At 47.8% G+C, this 21555-nt stretch overlaps 1 protein-coding gene across 6 annotated transcripts in view; it reads left to right on the top strand.

Annotated features, from left to right (window-relative positions):
* The window catches only part of STAG2 (STAG2 cohesin complex component), a 2060662-nt gene that overhangs the window by 1306780 nt on the left and 732327 nt on the right, over positions 1 to 21555 (top strand). For all 6 annotated transcript variants that reach the window (XM_069612659.1, XM_069612661.1, XM_069612663.1 and 3 more), the window contains exon 25: positions 18878 to 18970. In XM_069612659.1, the coding sequence (XP_069468760.1) occupies positions 18878 to 18970 (93 nt within the window). The remainder of the gene's footprint in view (positions 1 to 18877; positions 18971 to 21555) is intronic.

Genomic DNA, 21555 nt, shown 5'->3' with positions numbered 1-21555 from the left:
CTTGGACTTGCTTTCAGCTGGGATTTTGGATAAGCAGAGGACTCCAGCAATTGGGCATGTAACGCTCTGCTTCTCTACCTGATCTCTGAAGACTATCGTCAGTGTTTCAACCCTTGGACTGGTGGCACAAACTAGTCTCAACGCCTTAAGGATGGCGCCCTTCACAGCCTTCAGATGTGTCCCTGGATTGCTTGGTGGACTGGCCAGCAGCCTTGTGGGCTGCTTCGCCAGAATAGTCATTCCACGTTCAGTGGTCACCAGCTTGTGCTGGAAGTCACCACCTCAAGTATTGGCTTCCTAACATCAAGGGAACCTGTCCTGGAGCTGCTTCTTTGACCACGACTGGAGCAACGCCTGTCTCCTGCAAACGGTGATCGTCGCTGGAACTTACCTTCCTCCATCATGTGAAGTATCCTGAAGAAGTCTGCATTGTTGACGTCTGAAATGTTATTTTGACTGTGCTTTGATCTTGCAATGTCACCCGACCGGAAGAAGCCTCGAACCTGCAACCCCTGGGCACCTCTCACTCAAAGTATGGAAGACGTGCTTGTTGGGTAAGAATTGGTGCAGTCACACTGGGTGAGGCTACACAACACTGCTTGGTATTAGGCAACTCACCTTTTGGTATAGGTCTGTACTACACAAGTCGGTAGTGTGACTGAACCAGCCAGGCCTATCTCAAGAGGGGTAAATTTGACTGTAGAGCTATACAAATGAAATCAGTCAATACAAGTAACTCTTACACTCAACGTTTCAGTTATAAATAGTTATTTATTTAACTTCTCTTTTTAAGTAAGCTTTCTTTAACCCTTTAACTGCCAACAGTGTATTCTAACTCTCCGCCCACCCTCTCCCCTCCAGTGCAAAGGCCTTTTTTTTACCGATTTCAATTATGTCATCATTCAATCCCTTGTAACTTTGTTACAAGAGATATCTCGGCCAAATATGGCCTCTTTTCTTCCCACATGTAGGCGGTCATAACGCCGGCAAGGAATGCTAGTTTGCTGTATTGGGGTGAGAGAAAATAACCAAAAAGAGCAAATCTTGTGTATTTTCGAAAATGCCAATAAAATGATGTACAAAAAAAACCTGTTTTTTTTCCCTTGTAAGAGTTGGGAACAAATGGTTTGTTGTGCTGAATTAGCCATTTTTCAGGCTTTCAAAAACAGGTTGACTGGAAACCAAAAAAAGATATTTTTATATAGTTACCATCCGTTTTGCGAGAGGTAGGCGATTTTGACCTTTTTTTCCAATAGGACATGCGTAGACGGAATGGAAGAGGAGGGGAGGAAAGCTGAATGGGAAGACAGAATGGCATACATTTCTGAAAAGTAGACCAAATTCCAAGTTTAGGAAGGGGTGATTTGCGCAGGTCAGGCAACAACTATGTAGGGAAAATTCCCATAGGGGAAAAATGGGAAATATTACAGATAAAAAGGTATGTGGTGGACCTGGTTGGGCCTGTAAGGCAATGGCTTCTGTGAAATTTCAGAAAAGCAATGCCCTGCTACATTCCCCAGACTCTTCCAGTTAGGAAAACAAGCAGTACCACAAGCCAAAAACAGATCCATGGTGTACATGATTTTTATGCTTACGGCCTAAACAGACATACTTAGCATTTGTAATTAAGGAAAACCAATGTGGTGAGGAATGGCAAGCATACATTTTTATGAAAGAGCAGTCGGACCTTTTGAGAGGGTGGTGACTTGTGCAGGTTACTAAAGTGTATAGTGCCTAAAGCAGCGAATAAATGTAGGTCACATTTGGGAAATGAAAGGGTTGTGTGACAAAGTGCAGCAGCAAAGGTATGAAAACATCATGAAAACCAAGAGAACACAACAAATGTCCTACCTTCTCACGTTTCCAAGGGTGTCCCGATGAAACCGGTACCTCACATGTGTGGGTGCACCTACCTGGGCACAAAGGGAAAAGGCTAAACCACTGGTAACCCCAAGTCTTTCAGCAGAGCAGATTTTGCAGGAGTTTGCTCTTGTTGACAGCCTATAGATTTGGGCCTGGGGTGTCGCAGGAACCAAGGAAAATATGGAACCCCATGCATTTCCGAAAAGAAGACACCAGTGGGAATCCATAGAGGTCGGACTGGGGCAAATAGCCTTGGAATGTATTACCTGTAAGCCTCAGCAAAGTCCCAAATGTAGGAGAAAAACACAATTTTCAGACATATCCCACCTGAAAACTACTAGAACACACCACCAACACATGTCCTACCATCCCACAGGTGTCTGGATGAAAACAGTACCTCACGTGTGGGTGCACCGACCTCCCAGGGAGCCCCGGCGTGGTCCCCGTCTGTTCCCTGAGGGACATTCTGTAATGCTGCCTAGCCAGAGCTCCATGATGGTCGGGTGTAATGTCCCTGTCCTTGGGTGGCTGTCCCTCATGCGGGTTCACCGTTCACTAGTCCAGCAGCCGTTTCAGGGAGCCCCGGCATCGAATAGCGGGCATCTCATGTACCCCTTCCTAGGGCCAGAAATCTTCATACACAATTCCTACACCCTGAGGTAACTTCCAATCACAAGGACAGCAATGGCATTTATATTTCGCACTAGTATACTTTATAGATTCTGAGCTTGTAGAAAGGAAAGGCTAGGGAAAGAAAAAGGTTACAGTTCTCAGTATATGTGAGGATATCGAAATGCTTGAATGAGGTCTAGATGAGCCTTTCCCAACAGTATTTGCATACAAGCTACCACCCATGAGGGACAAACAGTATCAAAGTCAATGGACTAGAAGAGTCTTAAGGGCGTGAGGACCGCCAAAGTCATTTGGGACACAGTATATGGATCTGATGCACTTCTTGGATCAAAGGCTTGCACATAGTTAGAGTTTTAGAAAAATCACTTGTAGGGTCACAAGCTGTGAGAAGAGAATTGAAATAAACTCGTAAAAGGTAAGCCAATGCAATTCCCAAGTGAGACGAGCACAGCTAAAGGTAATAAGGCAAGTACCTCGAGCTTAAACAGTACCTCTGATTTGAAGAAAAGTGGCCCAGCCGGTTTCTGTCTTGCTACAGTGGTGCAAACCCTGGTTCCTGAGCCTCAGTCCTAGGGACAAGAGGGAGGATGTCTGGAGGGCTCCTGCGGCAGTACTCAGGTTGTCGGCAGCTATGGGCTCTTTCTTCAGTTCAGCAGCACTTTGCGGTTTCAACGCTTAGCAAACCGCACTGATGCTTTTACCACTAGGGGAAATGGAGGGGAGCCTGAGATTTTTTGCCAGACCCCCAGGGTACTAATGCAAGATAGAGGGGTTATTTGTGCACCCAATAGTCCCACAGCCTTGGTGGAAGCTCTGGGGCTTATGGAAGAGGGTGACCCACAACAAGATGTTGAACTACCGACTAGGGGGAGGTCTTTGTCTATTTCCAATCAAGAAAGGATAGAATCACCAAAGACCTCACCCACCCCACCCTCCAGGGGAATAAAAAATGCAAGAAGTCCAAATTTGCTAAACCATAAAACATGCCTCCGGCCAAAATCAAGGGAAGGAATTAAAACCTTAAGGCTCTTAAACAAATACCTGAACAAGTTGTAATCATAAACCAATGTAAACCATCATGAGGGGTGAAGGTTCTAATTCCAGGGACCTGTTACGCTCACCTGGTTCCACGGGGACACCACCCAGCAGTTGGGACTCGGTTATCCTTCGCTGCGGTTCCCAGGTGTGACCAGCGGGAGGCTTCTGCCTGGAATACAGGTGGGCAATGTTCAAGACTGGGCAACTGGGGTAAACAGCCCCCCACCACCCCGTATACCTGTGGCCTCTCTGGACCTCTCCTCACCTTGTTTTTAATGCAGGTGTGTTCTCCATCCTGCCTTCTTGGCAGGGGCGTGTTGTGCTTGGTGGGCGATTGCGATCAAGTTACTTCACTGATGCTGGCCCGCTTTGAGTCTTTCAGGTAGGTCTTATTACTGTGGTATATTGTTGTCCTTGCATGCCTTTTTTGGTTTAACTAATGTCTTTTTCTCTTCCTTAAGTGCGCGGAAGTCCAATATGTGGCATAGACTGAATTGGGTCTCGCCGGTAAGTAATGGTGTTTCGAGGGGATTGGGTCCTCCGACGTATTCCATATCTATGACAGTAATCACCACAGCTGTGCTGCTTCGGAAACTTTTTCGGCGTCTGCGTCCTGCGTCGATGACGTCGATGCGCCGCCGTCGAGGACCTCCTCCGACGTCCGACGTCATCCGATGTGATAAGTAGGACGCACGACGCCAGTAGCCTCAGTTCCGTTTTTTCCGCGAACGTGTTGCTTCGTGTTTCTCGGTTCTAGCCTCGACTCTTTGGAGTTCTGTTCTTTCTGGTTCTTCGAGCCTGTTCGTTTGTGAATATTCCTTCGCAGCGATGTCTTCCACTTCGTCTTCGACCCCGCGTCCGGGCTTCAAGAAGTGCGGGGTGTGTGGGTCCAAGATGTCGGTGACTGACTCGCACGACGCCTGCCTCTGGTGCCTCGGGGAGGCCCACGACACGGATGACTGTGTCGACTGCCTGTCGCTCACTTCCAAGGCCTTACGCGAACGTAAGAAGAAATTGTCGGTAGGTCGGGTGTCCAAGCCCCGGAAGTCGAAGTCGGCGGGGCTTTCGACGGATGATTCGAGGGGTGACTCTCCGCGTCATCGTCGGAGGTCTCGTCGGTCTTCTTCTAGGAGTCGGTCTCGCCACTCCTCTGCCTCTTCGAGGCGTTCTCGGAAGCGCCGTCACCGGTCGCCTTCCAGGTCCTCTTCCGAGGACTCTGCCCGGCACGTCGGTTATCCCACCAGCCGTGCGACGCCGGAGGAATGGGCTTCCTTCGGGAAGAAAATGTTGGCGATTCTTGAGTCGCAGGGTACTCAACCGTCCGCGCCCCCGAGTGGGGTCGGCCGTGTGAGGTCGAGAGACGCCGCTCGCAAGAGTGGTCGGCACGAGTCACGGGAGAGGTCCCGTTCGGACAAGGAGGCTCGTTCTCGCCGTACCCGTTCCAGGTCCCGGTCCTCGACGCGATCGAGACCGTGTGCACCTGTGATGTCTTCGAGGAAGTCATCGACGTCTGAGGCGTCGAGGGCGTCGACAGGCTTTCTCGAGGCTCCGGCTCCGAGGAAGTCGTCGAAGCCGTCGACGTTCAGGTCGTCGAGGGACACGCTCGGGGCTCCGGCTTCGAGGGCTGTGTCGACGCCGCCGATATTGGAGGCGCTGCATCTGACGTCGACGCCGATTTCCTCGACGTCGACGCCGATCCTCTCGGCGCCGTTGCCGGTTTTCTCGACGGCGGCGCCGATTCGCTCGACGCCATCGACGCCTTTCGTGTCGGGTGTACCCCCTAGGAAGGCTCTGGCTAAGAGCAGGCACTCTCAGGTGCCTTTCCACCTCTTGGATTATATTTCGGAGGCGGATGAGGATTCGGTTGGCCTGGTTCCTGATCAGGTGCCGGATGACATTGTCTCGGGCCATAGTCAATTTGACGATTTGAGGCAGTCGCTGCATGATGCTAGTGGTCTGGACACCTCTCCGGAGGTGGAATTTGGTCGGCCTGAGCCTGGCTCCCATGCCGATTCCTCATACCGGCGCCTTATGGCTAGGGTGTCTGAGTATCTGGGATGGTCTGCTCCCCCAGGGGAGTTTGTGCAGGATGATCTGACGGACATCCTTGATGTTGGTCCCCCATCTGACCCGGTTCTGCCATTCCATATGGCTTTACAGCGTAGGGTGGCGGCGGCTTGGACTGCTCCGGAGAGTCTCCCGGCAGTGGGCAGATCCTTGTCGCGGAAATACCGTCCAGCCAGTGGCGACCCCTGCTACTTGACCAGGCACCCCACTCCGGAAAGTTTGGTGGTGCAGGCGGCCACGGCCCCGGCGAAGCAGGCGTCGTACCCTACCATCCCTCCTGATAGGGACGACAAACGTTTTGATGGCTGGGCGAAGAAGGTGTTTTCTTCTGGTGGTATGGCGCTTCAGGCGGCCAACTCCATTTGTGCCTTGTCACGTTTCACGCACACTCTGTGGAACTGTGTTGCGTTAGCGGCTGAACATATTCCCGAAGGGGACGAACGGGTTGGTTTCCTTGCTTTGGTCCAGGATGGTAAGGATGCCATGTGTGAGTCCGTTCAGTCGGGTTTGGACTTAGCTGAATGCGTCAGTAGGTCCATGGCGGCGAGCACCGTGATACGCAGGTTTGCGTGGTTGCGGAAGTCGGGGTTTGCTCCTGATGTGCAGTCCCGGCTCCTCAACATGCCCTTTGATGGTGAACATCTTTTTGGCAGCAAGGCTGACGAGAGCCTTGAGAGGTTGCAGACCTCAAAAGCTGCAGCGAAGTCGTTGGGCGCTGCAGTTCGCCAACCTCCGCCTTTTCGTCCTAGGGGACAGCAGTGGAGGGGTGGCTCCTTTCGCTATTACTCGTCCTTTGGTAGAGCGAGAGGAGCTGGCAGTCAAAGGGGCCAACGCAGGGGTACCAGAGGTGGACGACAGGGTACCCGTGGTGCCAAGGCCGCTCGGGCAGTTGCCTCTTTGCCCTCAGGTAACGCCGCAGCCGCTCCTACTCAGTCATGAGGCCTTGTCCCATGGTTCGCCGGTTGGGGGAAGGCTGGCGCAGCATCTTGTAGAGTGGCAAGCCATTACTTCGGATGTGTGGGTTCTGGAGGTCATAACCCACGGCTACTGTCTTCCCTTTCGGCACAGGCCTCGCGACAATCCACCGGGGAACCTCTCTTTGAAGTGTCCGGATCCGCTCCTTGCGCAGGAAATTCAAGCCCTGCTGGAGAAAGGCGCCATAGAACTGGTGCCTGTAGCGGAGAGGAACAAGGGATGGTATTCCCCTTATTTTTTGATTTCCAAGAAAGACGGGGGATTGAGACCCGTCATGGACTTGCGCGGTTTGAACAAACTCCTCAGGAAGGACAAGTTCAAGATGGTTACTCTCTCTCAAGTCCTCCAGGCCCTTCAGCTTCAGGACTGGTTGGTGTCACTCGACCTCAAGGATGCTTACTTCCATGTGCCGATCCATCCCAAGCACAAGAGGTACCTGAGGTTCGCGGTTGGCGACTCGCACTTTCAGTTTCGGGTCCTGCCGTTCGGTTTGACCTCCGCCCCGAGGGTTTTCACCAAGCTCATGGTGGTGGTGGCAGCGCATCTCAGGCAAGGGGGGATTCACGTCTACCCCTACCTGGACGATTGGTTGATCAGGGGGTGCTCTCCCGAGCAGGTCCTGGATCATCTGTCCGTCGCCTGCCACTCCCTTCACAGGCTGGGCTTCTCCCTCAATTTAAAGAAGTCCCATTTGACGCCAACGCAGAGGCTCCAGTACATCGGAGCAGTGCTCGACACTTCCCTGGGGCAGTGTTTTCCTCCCCAGGTGAGGGCTATTCACATTCAGCAGATGGTGCGCAAGTTTCAGCATGCCCAGACGCTCCCAGCGTTCGAGTTCTTGAGGTTGCTCGGCCTCGTGGCATCCTGCATTCTTCTGGTGCCAGAGGCTCGCCTGCGAATGAGATCTTTGCAGTGGGCACTCAAGATGCAATGGTCGCAGTCCTCCGGCAGGATGTCGGACCCGATTCAGGTGCCGCCCTCGGTCGCCCGGGACCTTCTGTGGTGGGCCGTCGAAGGCGACTTGATGAAGGGGGCTCCGTTTTGGCTTCCCTGGCCGGAGGTGACGATCGTGTCGGATGCATCCCTCACGGGATGGGGAGCTCATGCCAACGGGCTGACAGTCAGCGGTCGTTGGTCTCCGTCGGAGTCCAGACTCCATATCAATCTGTTGGAGCTGAGGGCCGTCAGGCTAGCCCTGAAGGCTTTTCTGCCGACTGTGCGAGGGAAGAGTGTCCTGATCCTGACGGACAACACGGTGGCCATGCACTACCTCAACAAAAAGGGGGGGGCAGGGTCACTTCCTCTGTGCAGGGAGGCGATGCAGCTCGAGTTCTGGGCCATCCAGCAGGTAGTTTCGATCTCGGCAGTTCATCTGGCCGGAGTCGAGAACGTGACGGCGGACGCTCTGAGCAGGCAGAGCACGATCTCTCACGAGTGGGAGTTGGCTCAGGAGATTCTCCTGGAGATCTTCGCCCTTTGGGGGACCCCTCAAGTGGATCTCTTTGCCTCCAGTGTCAACCGGAAGTGCGAAAGGTTTTGCTCGCGGGAATTTCCTCCAAAAGGAGCCTTAGGAGACGCGTTCGTGGTGGAGTGGTCGTTCCCGCTGCTGTACGCGTTTCCTCCGGTCCCCGTCATCCCGCAAGTGCTGCGGAGGTTACGGAAGTTCGGTTCCCGGATGATCCTCATTGCTCGGGCGTGGGCTCGGAGGACGTGGTACCCGGACCTTCTCGACTTGTCCATCTGCCCTCCACGTCGTCTTCCCTACCGAGACGATCTGCTCTCACGGGAGGGGGGTCAGGTTCTCCATCCAGAGGTCGGATCCCTCAACCTTCACGCTTGGCTTCTGAAAGGTTGAGGTATAAGGATTGGGACCTCCCTGAAGACGTGATGGAGGTGTTGCTTTCGGCCCGAAGGCCCGCAACTAAGTCTCTGTACCGTTGCCGTTGGCGTAAGTTCTGCGACTGGTGCAGAGTTCAGAATGTGGATCCTTTTGCATGTGACATCCCCATGGTTCTGTCCTTTTTGCTTTCTTTGGCCCACAGGGGCTTGCAAGTGGGTACCGTTAAGGGTTACCTGGCGGCGCTGTCCATCTTTAAGCGCTCATCTGAGGAATGTTCTTACTTTAAAATCCCTTTAATTTCACAGTTTCTGAAAGGGCTCACTAATGTGTTCCCTCCGTCGCCTTTCCTGGTGCCCGGTTGGGATTTGAACCTTGTTCTTAGGTTTCTTATGGGTGCTCCGTTTGAGCCGTTACATTCTTGCCCTTTGAGGCTGTTGACTTTGAAAACTGTGTTTTTAGTTGCGGTTACTTCCGCTCGCAGAGTGAGTGAGTTACAGGCACTTTCTGTTAAGCCACCCTTCACTGTATTTCACAAGGACAGGGTTGTCCTTCGAGTTCGTCCTTCTTTTCTTCCGAAGGTAGTGACGGAATTTCATTTGGCCCAGAAGATTGTTCTTCCGGCATTCTATCCTCCTCCGCATCCTGGTAAGGAAGAGGAGAGGCTCCATAGGCTTGATCCTAGGAGAGCTTTGAGCTTTTATGTTTCTCGCATGTCCCGGGTCAGAGTGGACGATCAACTCTTTATTGGTTACGCTGGTAAGCGCTTGGGGCAAGCTGTGACGAAACAGACTTTGTCCCGCTGGATTATTTTGGCCATCTCGGAGTGTTACCGCTTGGCGGGCAAGGACCCTCCGGCTGGCTTGCGGGCCCATTCTACCAGGGGCTTGGCTGCATCTACTGCCCTGCAGAGGGGTGTTCCTATTCGCAACATCTGTGATGCTGCCACCTGGGCTTCAGTGCATACATTTGTGCGGCATTATTCCCTCGATTCCATCAGAGGGCAGGATCTGGCCTTTGGCAAGGCGGTCCTTTGCTCTGCTATTTGATTGGCTATTCTAAATTTTGTTTCTGAATTCTTTCCCTCCTCCTTGATTTGGTACTGCTTTGGGAGTCTGTCATAGATATGGAATACGTCGGAGGACCCAATCCCCTCGAAGAACAAGTTACTTTCTTACCTGGTAACGTTCTTTCGATGGGATGGTCCGACGACGTATTCCATATCGCTCCCGCCCTGCCTTCCCCGCTGCAGAATTTCTGTTGCGTTTGCAGCTTACGTTCCGCAAGGCTTTGTGTCGGACTGGCAGTTGACTATTGTCACACGTTCTGGGGGAAAAAACTACAACTGAGGCTACTGGCGTCGTGCGTCCTACTTATCACATCGGATGACGTCGGACGTCGGAGGAGGTCCTCGACGGCGGCGCATCGACGTCATCGACGCAGGACGCAGACGCCGAAAAAGTTTCCGAAGCAGCACAGCTGTGGTGATTACTGTCATAGATATGGAATACGTCGTCGGACCATCCCATCGAAAGAACGTTACCAGGTAAGAAAGTAACTTGTTCATTTAGAGCGCCTTGATGCGGTGAGTAGGCGCTATGCGCAGCGCTATGATGCCTTGCCTTTTGCTAACCTGTTGTCTTTTCTTCCTCACATGTCGCGGTGCTCACCCGGTGCATGGAATTCCTGAGGCGATGCTGATCGAGGAGCGGCTTGCAAGGTAAGCTTTTCGGCACCGTTCGTTAAATTGTAAAATGTCTAATGCCTTGTTTCTTCCTTTTCTGCAGATCCGACGGTCCGGGAGGAGTACTGGTTCCGGGATGCTGATCGCAAGAGCTGTAGACAGCTAACGATGAAATTTCAGGTAAGCTGCTGCTGCTAACGATGTCCTTTTCCTTCTCAACAGATGCTGTTCTTCCGAGGTTCGCGGGTGCAGCTGAACACGGTGAGCGTCACGTTGCAGAATTGCAAAGTAACGCAAAGGGTGTTATCCCAGTCCGGTGTGGTTTAAATAGTTTCAAGAAAGTAGTCCCGATTTAAATAGTTCCTATGGTACCACACCCAAAAATACTATACTGCATAGCTTGGTTCCAAGGGGCAAAGCTATGTGGATGCCTCCATGTTGACTGGCACTGAAATAAAGTAGTTCCCAACACAAGTCCTTTATCAAGTATGAGCCTGGTGCCAAAGGCGCCAGGAATGGCCCCAAGAAGGCCTAGGCCAAGGATGCCTGGGTTTACTGGAGACCCGAGTCAGGGGGTCTTCTGGATGTAGGTCGTGACAGGAGCTGCCGAAAAGCCAGGCTGTGCCATATGTTGGGGCAGGGAATGCTGGTGAATGGATTAAGGAGGGATCGAGCACATGGGTGGGATCCAACTTAGAGGGCAGGGTGGAAAGCCTATCTGATCTCCTGCAGACTAAACAGACTAAGATGACTGCATTCGGGAAGATAGTTAGTATGATGCATGCTTGGGTGTCTGATTCGCAGCCCATAGCTATCCTCCCAACTATTGGAGCAGGAAGGTTGTCATTAGGTCCTCCTGGGGGTGGTGTGTTGGATATACCCGAGAGTGAGGTTTCTACAAAGAACATTTTGCCAGAGGTTGTTAGCCCCAATAATAGGGTTACCACAGGTCTACAGGAACAGCCTGAGGTTGCTGCTGCCTTAGGACTGGGACCAACCAACAACAAAGGCAAAATGATTTGGTGGATAAATAACAACAAACGTGATCAGACGACAGTGCTAAACTGGACAAACCTATTAAAGATCTTCAAAAAGATCCCTCTCAAGATCCATAACTTCAGATGATATTGATGCTATCTCATTGCCAATCATTGACCATTTCCGAATGGTAAGTAATTTCCATTCGGAAATGGTCACCGATATGGTGAAGGTCAAGAGAAAAATCTAGAGTCGTTGGGATTTAATCTGGTGGTACTATATAGTGCTACCGAAGCAAAGACTTTTCTTGCTTTGAAAGAACCTACAGCTACACCATCAGTGTTAGTGGAAATGCCCAATCCCACACGAAACTCAAGTACAGCATTGACGCTCATCTCTAATCTTTTGAATAAAGGTCAAGATTGGTCCTGGATACAGCCAGCCCTCAAGTCACTGGAGATCATAAGACCAGGGACAGAGTGTGCATGACACCACTGTGATCGAATTGATCTCATGGAATGTGTGCAGAGGAGCTAACATGACTAAATGTATGGTTAATCCTTCTCCTAATAATCTTCCTTGTATCTATATGTTCCAAGAAACCAAGCTCTTGATCCACCTGGTTATGGAAGGTTTTCCTACTCGCGTGTCCTGCAGTTAGGGGATTGGGGGAAGACCTAGTGGAGGACTGGCAGTAGCGATAGACTGCAATTTGGTGCTTAAATGTGGAATTGTGTGTAGTAAGGAATGGCTTCCAGCAATCATGCTGGTTATGGAGGAACGTTTACAGCCGATTCTGTTGCTTAACCTTTATTGGAACCCATTAAGGGTTCCCATTAAAGCTATTGAAGGTTTGAGCGATGTTTTTTCGGAATGGTATGAGAAGGGCTATGGGAAACATTGTGCTAGGAGGAGACTTTAATTCATTGTGTGCTGATGGAGCACTATGGAATAATAGTGGGGCTACTCCCACTACTCTCCATCCTGATGTCAAACATGGAATATGATGGGATCTTTTCCTTGAAGACTGGGACCTGGCTTTGCTGGACCACCCTCCTAGCTTCTCTGCATCTAAACATACATGGCACAGAGGGATATATAGCTCGAGGATTTATTTATTTAACATTGCCATCAAAAATAATTGTAGCTACTTGAGACATATCCACACCAATTTAGGAGACCATATACCTCTCATGTACCTTAACTATTTCTACTCCTACTATACATCTTAGACCAGACTTGATGGGGCTATCTCTATTAGTAAACAAGGGAGGTCAGTTCACTGAAATAGAAATACTATCCTTCAGTTTAAACACCTTCTTATTGATTCTCTAACGGGTATGACATCTTCTATTCCAGTGTGGACTGGAATTCGAGGACTCATACTACAATATTATATTGGCCTGTGCTCATAAGGTCAGTAAGTATGGCCCTAATGCTATTATCAAGCCAGGCAGATATTTCTGGAGATGGAGTATGCAATTCCAAGCTTCTTAAATGCTGGGACTTCGCCTTGCCCAAGAAATGTACTGAAATTGGAAGGCTCAATCATCTGTTGAAGGCCTCTCTTGGGCTACAGGTAAACTTAAGCCCTCTCGAGCTCTGGGACCCGATGTCATTACCCCCTTTGTACTCAAAGAAGATCAGCTTGTGGGCGGAACTATTGAAGCCTATGTTTAACCACATCCTTGAGACCCACACTGTCCCTGCTACTTGTGTCCAGTCCATAATTGTACCCATTTACAAAAAGGGTGATGCACTCGACCCGAACAATTCTAGGCCCATAGCGCTTAGAGACGCTACGAGTAAAGTTTTTTCCATCTTGCTTCTCAAGTACCTTAATTGTATGGTCAAAGGCAACTCTCTATTGGGTAAATTCCAAGTCGGTTTCAGGGAGGATATGGGTACCGTCTTAAATGCAACTGTACTGGCTCACTTGAGACACTTTGTACACAATACCTTTGTGGGGGATGTTTTTCTAGCTTCACTGGACTTGTCCAGTGCTTTTGATGATATCATTAGGTCAAGGCTAGGTCTAAAATGCTTGCTATGAATATTCTGCGTAATCTTGTCCAGCTTCTTTCACTCTTGCATACCCATACCACAATACGTGTTTGACTGACAAGGGAGGGGACACTTTCACAAGAGATTTTTTCCTATGTTGGGGTCAAGCACGGTTGCATGCTGGCCCCTATACTCTTCAACCTGTACGCGTGATGTGGAGAGACTGTGCCAGGGTGCTTCCATTGCACCCGCCAGGTTGGGGAGTATTAGACTAGAATGGATGGCCTTTGTGGACGATTTTATCCTTCTAGATCGTACTGCGCGAGGCCTCAGGATGAAAATGCAGCTTGTTTTTTTTCATTATGCTACAGCCAACAAACTCCTGCCGAATGCGTCCAAATCTCAAGTTCTTGTTTTTTTCTAGGGAAATGAAGGTGCAAACATATGATTGGACTATGGGCCAGGAAAAAGTGGAACAGGTCAAGGCTGTTACTTATCTTGGGTACAACATTACTAATAGGGTCAGCCTGGAATTTTGGAAAACTAGTCTATCTGATAAGACCTATAAACTTAAAGCTCACCTGAAATTTTTGAAGCAAAAAGTATGCAGATTTTCACTACTCCCAGTAAGGCGTTACTATCTCGCCTAGTTTGAACCCACTATTTTATATGGTCTTGACCTGTCCAGTCATGATATGGGTTCTACCCTGAATATGATTCAAGGAAAACTTTGGAAGGAGCTGTTGGGTTTGTCTATGGCCGTCATAAGACATGAGCTTTGTCTAATATCCCTGAAAGCTAGATATGTCTGGAAACAACTCGCAACATTTAGGAAAATGAGCAACCCAAACTCCCCGAGACACTTGGTTTGGTTATGCATGCAGAATCTGTTTTCTATACATGAGTTTTGCTCAAGGAAGAAGTCCGTTCTGATTTCCCTTGGGATAACGGTGGAAGATCTAGTGCAACGACCAGGGATCGTTAAGAGGTCTCGGTTTAGGACTGACTAGGTGGAGATTGTCAATTGCATCGCCACTTACTCTACATATTGTGCATGCAAGGAAATGTATACCTCTATCTCCAAAGATTTTCCTGTGCTAATGTACGAACAACTTGTATGCGATTTAGGCTCAACCAGATTCCCACTTACAAGTGGATCAAGTATTGGAAGGATTTCTCTAAATTGCCTGTAAATAACTCCTCTCCGAATCATTGTAGATTCTGTGGGGGACAATGATTCTTCTGAAACTGTTAGACATATAGTTATCAAATGTCCTTATTTTGATACTATGCGTCTACATAGTTTCAAAGATTAATTTGACAAAAACATGGAGGTCTCTGAATTTATTTTGGAGTAGGTGTATGTGGGGCATGAGTATTTCATTTATCCTAGCCCTAAATGAGTTCCTGATGCTAGCCACAATACACTTGGACAAAAAGAATCTTAGCCCCTAATGGGATTCTGTTAGACATAACAGAAATGGAAAAATGATAGAATTTGCCATGAGACATTGGTCATTAACATGGAATCTTTCTTTTCTTCTTTTTATCTGTAACTTGATATTGTTTGTATCTTTTATTCCTGATGTATGTTTAAGTAGATTTGTATGAGAAGTATTTTGCTCATTTGTATATACTGTTCTAAGTTGTGTAACTTGTGTAAGGTTTTCTGTAAACACCACAATGTTTATTTATAAAAAACCCTCGCCTTTTAAGCAGGTTTCTCCCATTCATGCACAGCCTAGGCTGTCAATCACATAGCAGAGTTGCCTGCTGCAACTCCTGAAAGGACAGCCAGCCAACCAATCGGAAATAGTTGCATTCCTAGAGACAAAGGACAGTTGAGTTTTGGGACTCAATCACATCCTTTCCTCCCAGACACACTGGAGCCAAAGCAGGCTTCAGGGCTTAAGCCCGCCAAAGACGAGACAAAGGACTCAAATATGTCTCAACGCACAGAGTACAACCCAAGAAAGACCTCACAAACTGAAAATGGCAAAAAGACAGGTGCCATTTTGACAAACTGGTCACCCATTGTGCTGTACTGCAGCTGAGGGTTTTTGCCTGCGGTAGAAAAGCACAATGGTAGGAAAAGTAAACCACTACCACCAACCATGTAAAGTAGTGAGGTGTTAGGTAGAATTCTCAGAAATGTGCTAATTCCTCTCTAACTTGGAGACCCCCAGTAACTTTGCTGGCTTTTGAGGACTTGATTTTTTAACCTGGAGAGAGTGAGATCCCTTTTCCCACTCATGTGTTTTAATGTGATTTTGAAAACGGTTTCTTTTGTTTGTTGAGTCTACCAAACTCTGTAGTGGCACTGGTAAGTGTTTCAGATTTCCCCAGATTTAAATACCTTCTCTTGGATAAACTAATGTTTCCAAGAGCAGTGAAGTTAAATTGACTTTAATTACATTTGTAACTTTCTAGACCCAGCACACACTATCTTAAAATATGGTGCTGGAGGGGTTACTTAGTATCGCCTTGTCTTCTCATGTAACATTTTTATGTTACCCTTTCCTCGATGAATGGCTGGTGGCAGTGGTTTACCTTTAACTACCGTGGTGTGCATGTACCGCGAGCTGTGGTCGTAGCTGCAGTAAAGCCATCTTTGTCAAAATAGCCCCGATCTTCTATTCTCCATTTCTTTGTGGAAAGGTCCTTCGTGAGATTTACTCTGCTCGCCAAACCAGGTTTGGTCCATTTGTTCATTTTGCCTTTGGAGAAATTCACGAGTGAAGCCCGCCTCTGGCTCCAGGGTGTCTGGCAGGGGCAGGAAGTGAGGGAGGAGCCCGTAACTCCCTGTGCTTAATCTCCTAGGAGACAGGAATGCACTCTTAGGTGATTGGCCGGCTGGCTGTCCGGCCAGGGCAGCCACCCCGCTGGGTGACTGACAGCTGGGCTGGAATGAATGGAAGAAACCTGCAAAAAAGGCAAGGCTTTTTAGCTTGGAAGGCAGAGTCGACCACTGGACGAAGGAATATGAAGAACTTGAAGAGGAAGCCTACTGCAACTCCTGGACTGTTGGCTTCCCTGGTGAAGCCCTGCTTTTGTGCTCTGAAACTCCAAATTCGTATCGACAGAGAAGCCCTTGCAAGGACGACTTCTTCCTTTTGAGTTGGTGGGACCAATCGACTCCAAAGTAAGCCACCTGGACATCCTCTGGAAGCTGGTTGAAATTCTACTACCATTGCTGCTGGAACCGAATAGCCAGTGAGCGGAACACCAGATCATGTGCATTGCTTTTAAGCTGGCCAAGAGCTCCAGGAAGATCCTCCCAGGAAGCAGGACTGACCGAGCCTGAGCACCCTCAACACAGCGCGGGACCCCAGATGCAAGGAAAGCCCAACTCGACAGCCAGGAACCGCGGTGTTGCTATTTGCGGTAGACCCGAGGAGCTGAAACACTGAAGTGCCACTTGTTCGAAGATTGCCGATTGCAGTCAGTGACCGTCCCATTGCAGTGCAGGAGTCCCCAGAAGTCCTCCCTCTTGTCCCCACGACTGAGGCCCAGGAACACCAGGATCTGCACAGGAACAGAAGTCATCTGCTGTAATTTTCTTCAATCTAAAGGTAGTGTAAAGTCTGAGAGAACTTGCTTCTTGTTGCGCCACCTTCCTTGTCCTCGTTGGAGTCTTGTCTTGGTTGCTCTTGTAGAGTTGCTTGCAGCTTCTTTACATCACCGGCCTAATCAGCTTGTGACCCTACTTTGAATTTCTTATTATTCTACAAATACTTCTGAAACATTGTGCAAAGACTTACATACCTGCAAGAAGGGCTTCAGTTCACCTTGACTTTTGCTAACTTAAAATTGGCTGACCTGACTCCCTGAATGACTTCTCTTCTGCATATGTGTTTTGCCTTCCTTCCAGGAAAGGGTTAACTAACTTGGCATAGAGGGGTACGAAAAGTACTTAACTGCTTCAGAATATTTGTGTAATCTCTTGTTTTATTCTGATAATCTTTTTCCTTTGACATAACTCTAAAGCTGATTCTATGCAATAGTAATATATTAATGTCAACAACACCCTAACTATTGAAGTCACCCGAGGGTGTAGGTAGTGTATGTATGCCATCCCAAATGGGTATTTGCTGATTTAGAATCTGAGTGTGTATTTTTTAAATGTATTTGAGTGTTACTATTATATTGCCCCCTTCTGAAGAAGCCTTATTCTGACTGATAAATTAATAACTGTTTAATCAAGAAACCTTGTGTGTAAGAGTTAGTTTGAATACTTTTCACTGTGAATCTCTGTGTAACTCCCCTACAGCTCACATTTACCCCTTTTGAGATCAGCCTGGCTGCTCAACACGCTACCAACCTGTTCAGTACAGACTTATACCAAATGTTGGGTTCGTACTGCCAGGAGGTCAGGGTTGTTGTACTGCACCCAAAGGGTACTGCATACAATCTTGTATAACAGTCCTTTTATCGAGGATTTGGACTGGAGTTGCCCCTAAGACTACCAATGGTAAACATCTACATTATTCAATCTTGCAGGGACTGACCATTCTTGGGACAGCCTTTGACCCTCACATCTGCCTAGAAATGCACACTTGGGCTTGGATGTGGGCTTGGTCCAGACAGAACCAGCACCCACATCCGGGCCAAAATGCACAACCCCTTTGCCTAGGAAGGCAGAAGCACTCCAAATTGGGGGACCACCAAATGTTTGTATAGTGTGTTGCCTGATTGGTAGCTGTATTATGACGGTTGTATCTGCGTCTTAACTTTGGCAACGTTGGGATTTGTCCTGCATCAGCTGAAAGGACTCAGAACTCCTCTGAAAAACTATTATTTTTGCTCGCTTTTCCTACAGTTTGACAACTTATTTCAGCTAAAACCTCAGGATTTATATTTTGGGTTTTTCCCATTGGCTAATGTTTTGACTTTTTCCGATTCTAAAAACTGACCCAAAGACTCTAAACACTTGGTTTAAAGTATGTTTGTGATCGTTAGTGCTTCTGAAAAAGTCCCTTGCTCTAAAGACTCTGTCCACCAAATTCACTTACTGGCAAGATACCGTAGGGTGCTAAATGTGCACTCTCAACTAGCCGTTGGGTGGGGATAATTGCCTCCTGGCGGTTAGGAAAATGTGTGCTGTGTGTATGTATAAAACTGATGTGGTGGTTGACTTTTTACGAATGGCTGGCAGCTTGTAATTTGACCTTTCTTCCCCGTTGTTCCATATAACCGTTTTTGCCAAAGCTGTATGGGGAGTACATTTTTCATAACATTACTGATTGGAAAATTTTGTTTTGCCCTTGTCGGCTACTCTGTGCCAATTTCTTTTAGGTTCTCAGAATTAGTCATTCTTGAGAGGTGCCCTCCAGTTAAACATTGAATTGGTATTCCTGAACCTTAAACGTAGGGTCTGGGATACTACTCTGAACAGCTTCCAATCTTGGGTTTCATTGACACGGATTCTGGTCTTCAATGAAGCAGTGGAAATTGATTGGAACCGAGGATGTGTCCCGATGTATGAACCTGTACACTTCTGGCACCGCTGACACTGTCCGATTCATTATTTAGCTACTCTGCCTCCACTGATGGCTTGAAAAGCTTTCAGAATCCAGTCTACACCTGGAGCTAGTTCTAAAGTGGAGTAATATGTCAGGGGAATACCATACCCATCTGAAAAAATGTTATCAAAGATAAATATCTTCATTACTAATAATGGGGCTGATGCTTATAAATGCATTTAGAATATATTCATGAGCAATAGAAAGGATTAGTTGTACAAATGTTTTTTTTTAATATCATTTATAATTTAATAATTTTTTATTGGACTTTTAAAGGAGGAACTACAAACATTAAAGAGACAAATGAGGGTGTTCTGCCAAATATGCCAGCACTACCTGACCAATGTGAACACGGCGGTGAAAGAACAGGTAAGTGTCTTTCTTCTTCTTAATTTGTTCAGAATTGATCTCATCCTACAGAACATTCAATAGAAACCAAATGTCTAAAAAACCCCTAGATATATTTGCTGACTTTATAGTGTCCTGAACATGGTTGATGCAGACACTTTGCAAGGCCCCTCTAAAAGTATTTTGTTATAGATTCCTTCCTCCCACAGATTCCTAATCTATTATGTCTCCCTGTGTAGCTGCTTCTCAAACATTTCTGCATCCAAGGGCGCAATACGGCTACTTATCTACCCCTCCTGATGCTCTATCTGCCCAATACTGGGACCTTTATTCTATTTCGCGTCTGTGCACTCTGCTCGCTTAAGGAATACTGCTTCATTAGAAATTGCCTTTTTCATTTCGCACCATGCAGCATCTGCCCACATAGACTTGTGTCAAATGTCCATCCCCCCGTAGGATCTGTCTGTTCTATCTTGGAAGAACACAACATGCAGGAGAGCAGGTCGTGTAAGTACATACACCCCAAGGTACTTGGAGAGCAGTCAAACTGAATAACGGTTCCAGGTCCGCAAGGACAAGAAGCCCCACAAAAGGTCTTGTTCAGCCAGCGGTGCTGTGAAACATCTTTTATTCTTCTTCCTGAAAGAATAGGAGACACTGTTTGGAAATGAAATGACAGGAGTCTCCACAAACTGTAGGCAGGCTAACAGCAAAAGTTTGTTAAGATAATCCTGACGTCAAACCCCAAGCACTGCAAGCTGCTGTCTTGGTCTCCACAAACTGTCCCTTTTTACAATCGCAAAATTCCTTTCTGGATTGTGCCACCGAGTTCCACTGAAAGGCTTCCATTGGAACAAAGCATCATCACTCGGGTGGAAGCAAATCATAACACATCTCCGTCCCTTAGCTATACTAATTTAACATTTGAAGTTCTCCAACAATAATTTCCAACGCACAACTATATACAGAGATAACATGAACACAGCTGGAGTGGTACGGCACAGATAAGCAGTGATGTTTCTCAAACTTATTTAACCGGCGCCACTCTCGGCAAGTGCCACACCTGTCGTTCACGCACCGTCCCAACTCCTCATCACCTCCATCACTTGCACCGGATCGAAATACAATAGTTCTCCTTTCTTTTTCACACCTTTTTTTTATACAAACCCAATCAACCACTGTGACTTCTAGCTCAGTCTACCGGGTTTCTCATTCACCCTCTTCACCCATTTACTCTTATTTTCATCCATTCTTGTCCTCAATTCTACCACTACACAATCAGTTTACAGTTAACTCAAAAGTACTCGCATCCGTTGATGCATGAGGCGCCTGTCGCAAAGCATATAACCTCTTCCTCAATGCAACCTTTTTGTCTCTCCCACATGCAACCGCCATTCTCACGGCATCCATCGCACATTAGTTCACTCTCTCTACCACCCCGTTTCCTTCAGGGTGATAAACTGCTGTCATTTTATGCTTTTCTTCAAAACACCCACCTACAAATTGCCTACCATTATCCGTCAATATGGAACTAGGTAATCCGCTCTCTCAAACACACTTTGTAGAAAATCCACCATATTGGAAGCAGTTAAGTCGCGCACTATTTTGAATTCGCTCCACCGGGAAAACAAATCAACAAAAGAAATGATGGGAATCTCCACAAACTGTTGGCAGGGTAATAACAAAGGTTTATTAAGATAACCCTGACAGCAAACCCTCAGCACTGCAAGCTGCTGCCTTGGTCTCCACAAACTGTCCTTTTTCCAATCGCATTCCTTTCTGGATTGTGCCACTGTGTTCCACTGAAAAGCTTCCTTTGGAATGCAGCATCATAACTCGGGTGGAAGCACATAATAACAGGAAAGATCTTCTTTTTGCAACGGCCCCTCTATAGTTCATATGAAACCTCTTCATTTAAGCTTTTTTTTTTTTTTTTTTTTAATCCTGTCCTCTTTTTACAGGGAGTTCACTTCCCTGGCCTTCTGTGCATTTTGTTATGTTAATGTTAAAGGATATTTGTACCATGCATTATCACCACCGGTGTGGTCCCTTGGCGCTCTGGCGGTTCTGAAAGAAAGGAGGGGTGGGGATGAGCTGGAGAAGTGCAAGAGAGCAGTGATGTGCTGTTGGCGGCCTCAGCCTGGAATTCTGTTGGCTGGGCTTGGGATGTTATACTGTCGGAAGACGTTGTGTGTTGTTGTGCAGGTCTGTGTGTGCTTTGTTTTGTTGTTGCAGTGTAGTGAAGTTGGTGCGGATTGTTATTGTAAGTTTGTGGTGGTTTGGTTAGAATTTGAGGTGTATGGAGAGGGTGAAGTTGTTAGTGGGTTGGTTAGTTAGCTTTCTTGTCTTGAAGTGAGGCGCTGAATTTCCGTATTTCTAATCAGGTTGGGTGTGTGGGCGTCTGTCTATGTCCAGCTCAGGGGCTGTACGACACTCGCGGTCCCTTTCCAATATGGGATCTGTTCATATGCATAACCCAAGTTGGGCAACCGGCTGCCTACGTGGTCCCCGTTTGTATGCGGGGCGGCAGGCTTTTGTGTGTCCCTTGCAGTCTAGCCCAGAAAGCTTTCCTTATCTAGTAGGAGGGCGACATCGGTAGGCCCAGG

Source organism: Ambystoma mexicanum, chromosome 5p (assembly GCF_040938575.1).
Source record: "Ambystoma mexicanum isolate Mex_15411 chromosome 5p, UKY_AmexF1_1, whole genome shotgun sequence".
In the NCBI taxonomy this organism is placed as follows: Eukaryota; Metazoa; Chordata; class Amphibia; order Caudata; family Ambystomatidae; genus Ambystoma; species Ambystoma mexicanum.
The sequence above is the reverse complement of the archived record's forward strand: the minus strand, read 5'-3'. Positions and strand labels throughout refer to the sequence as shown.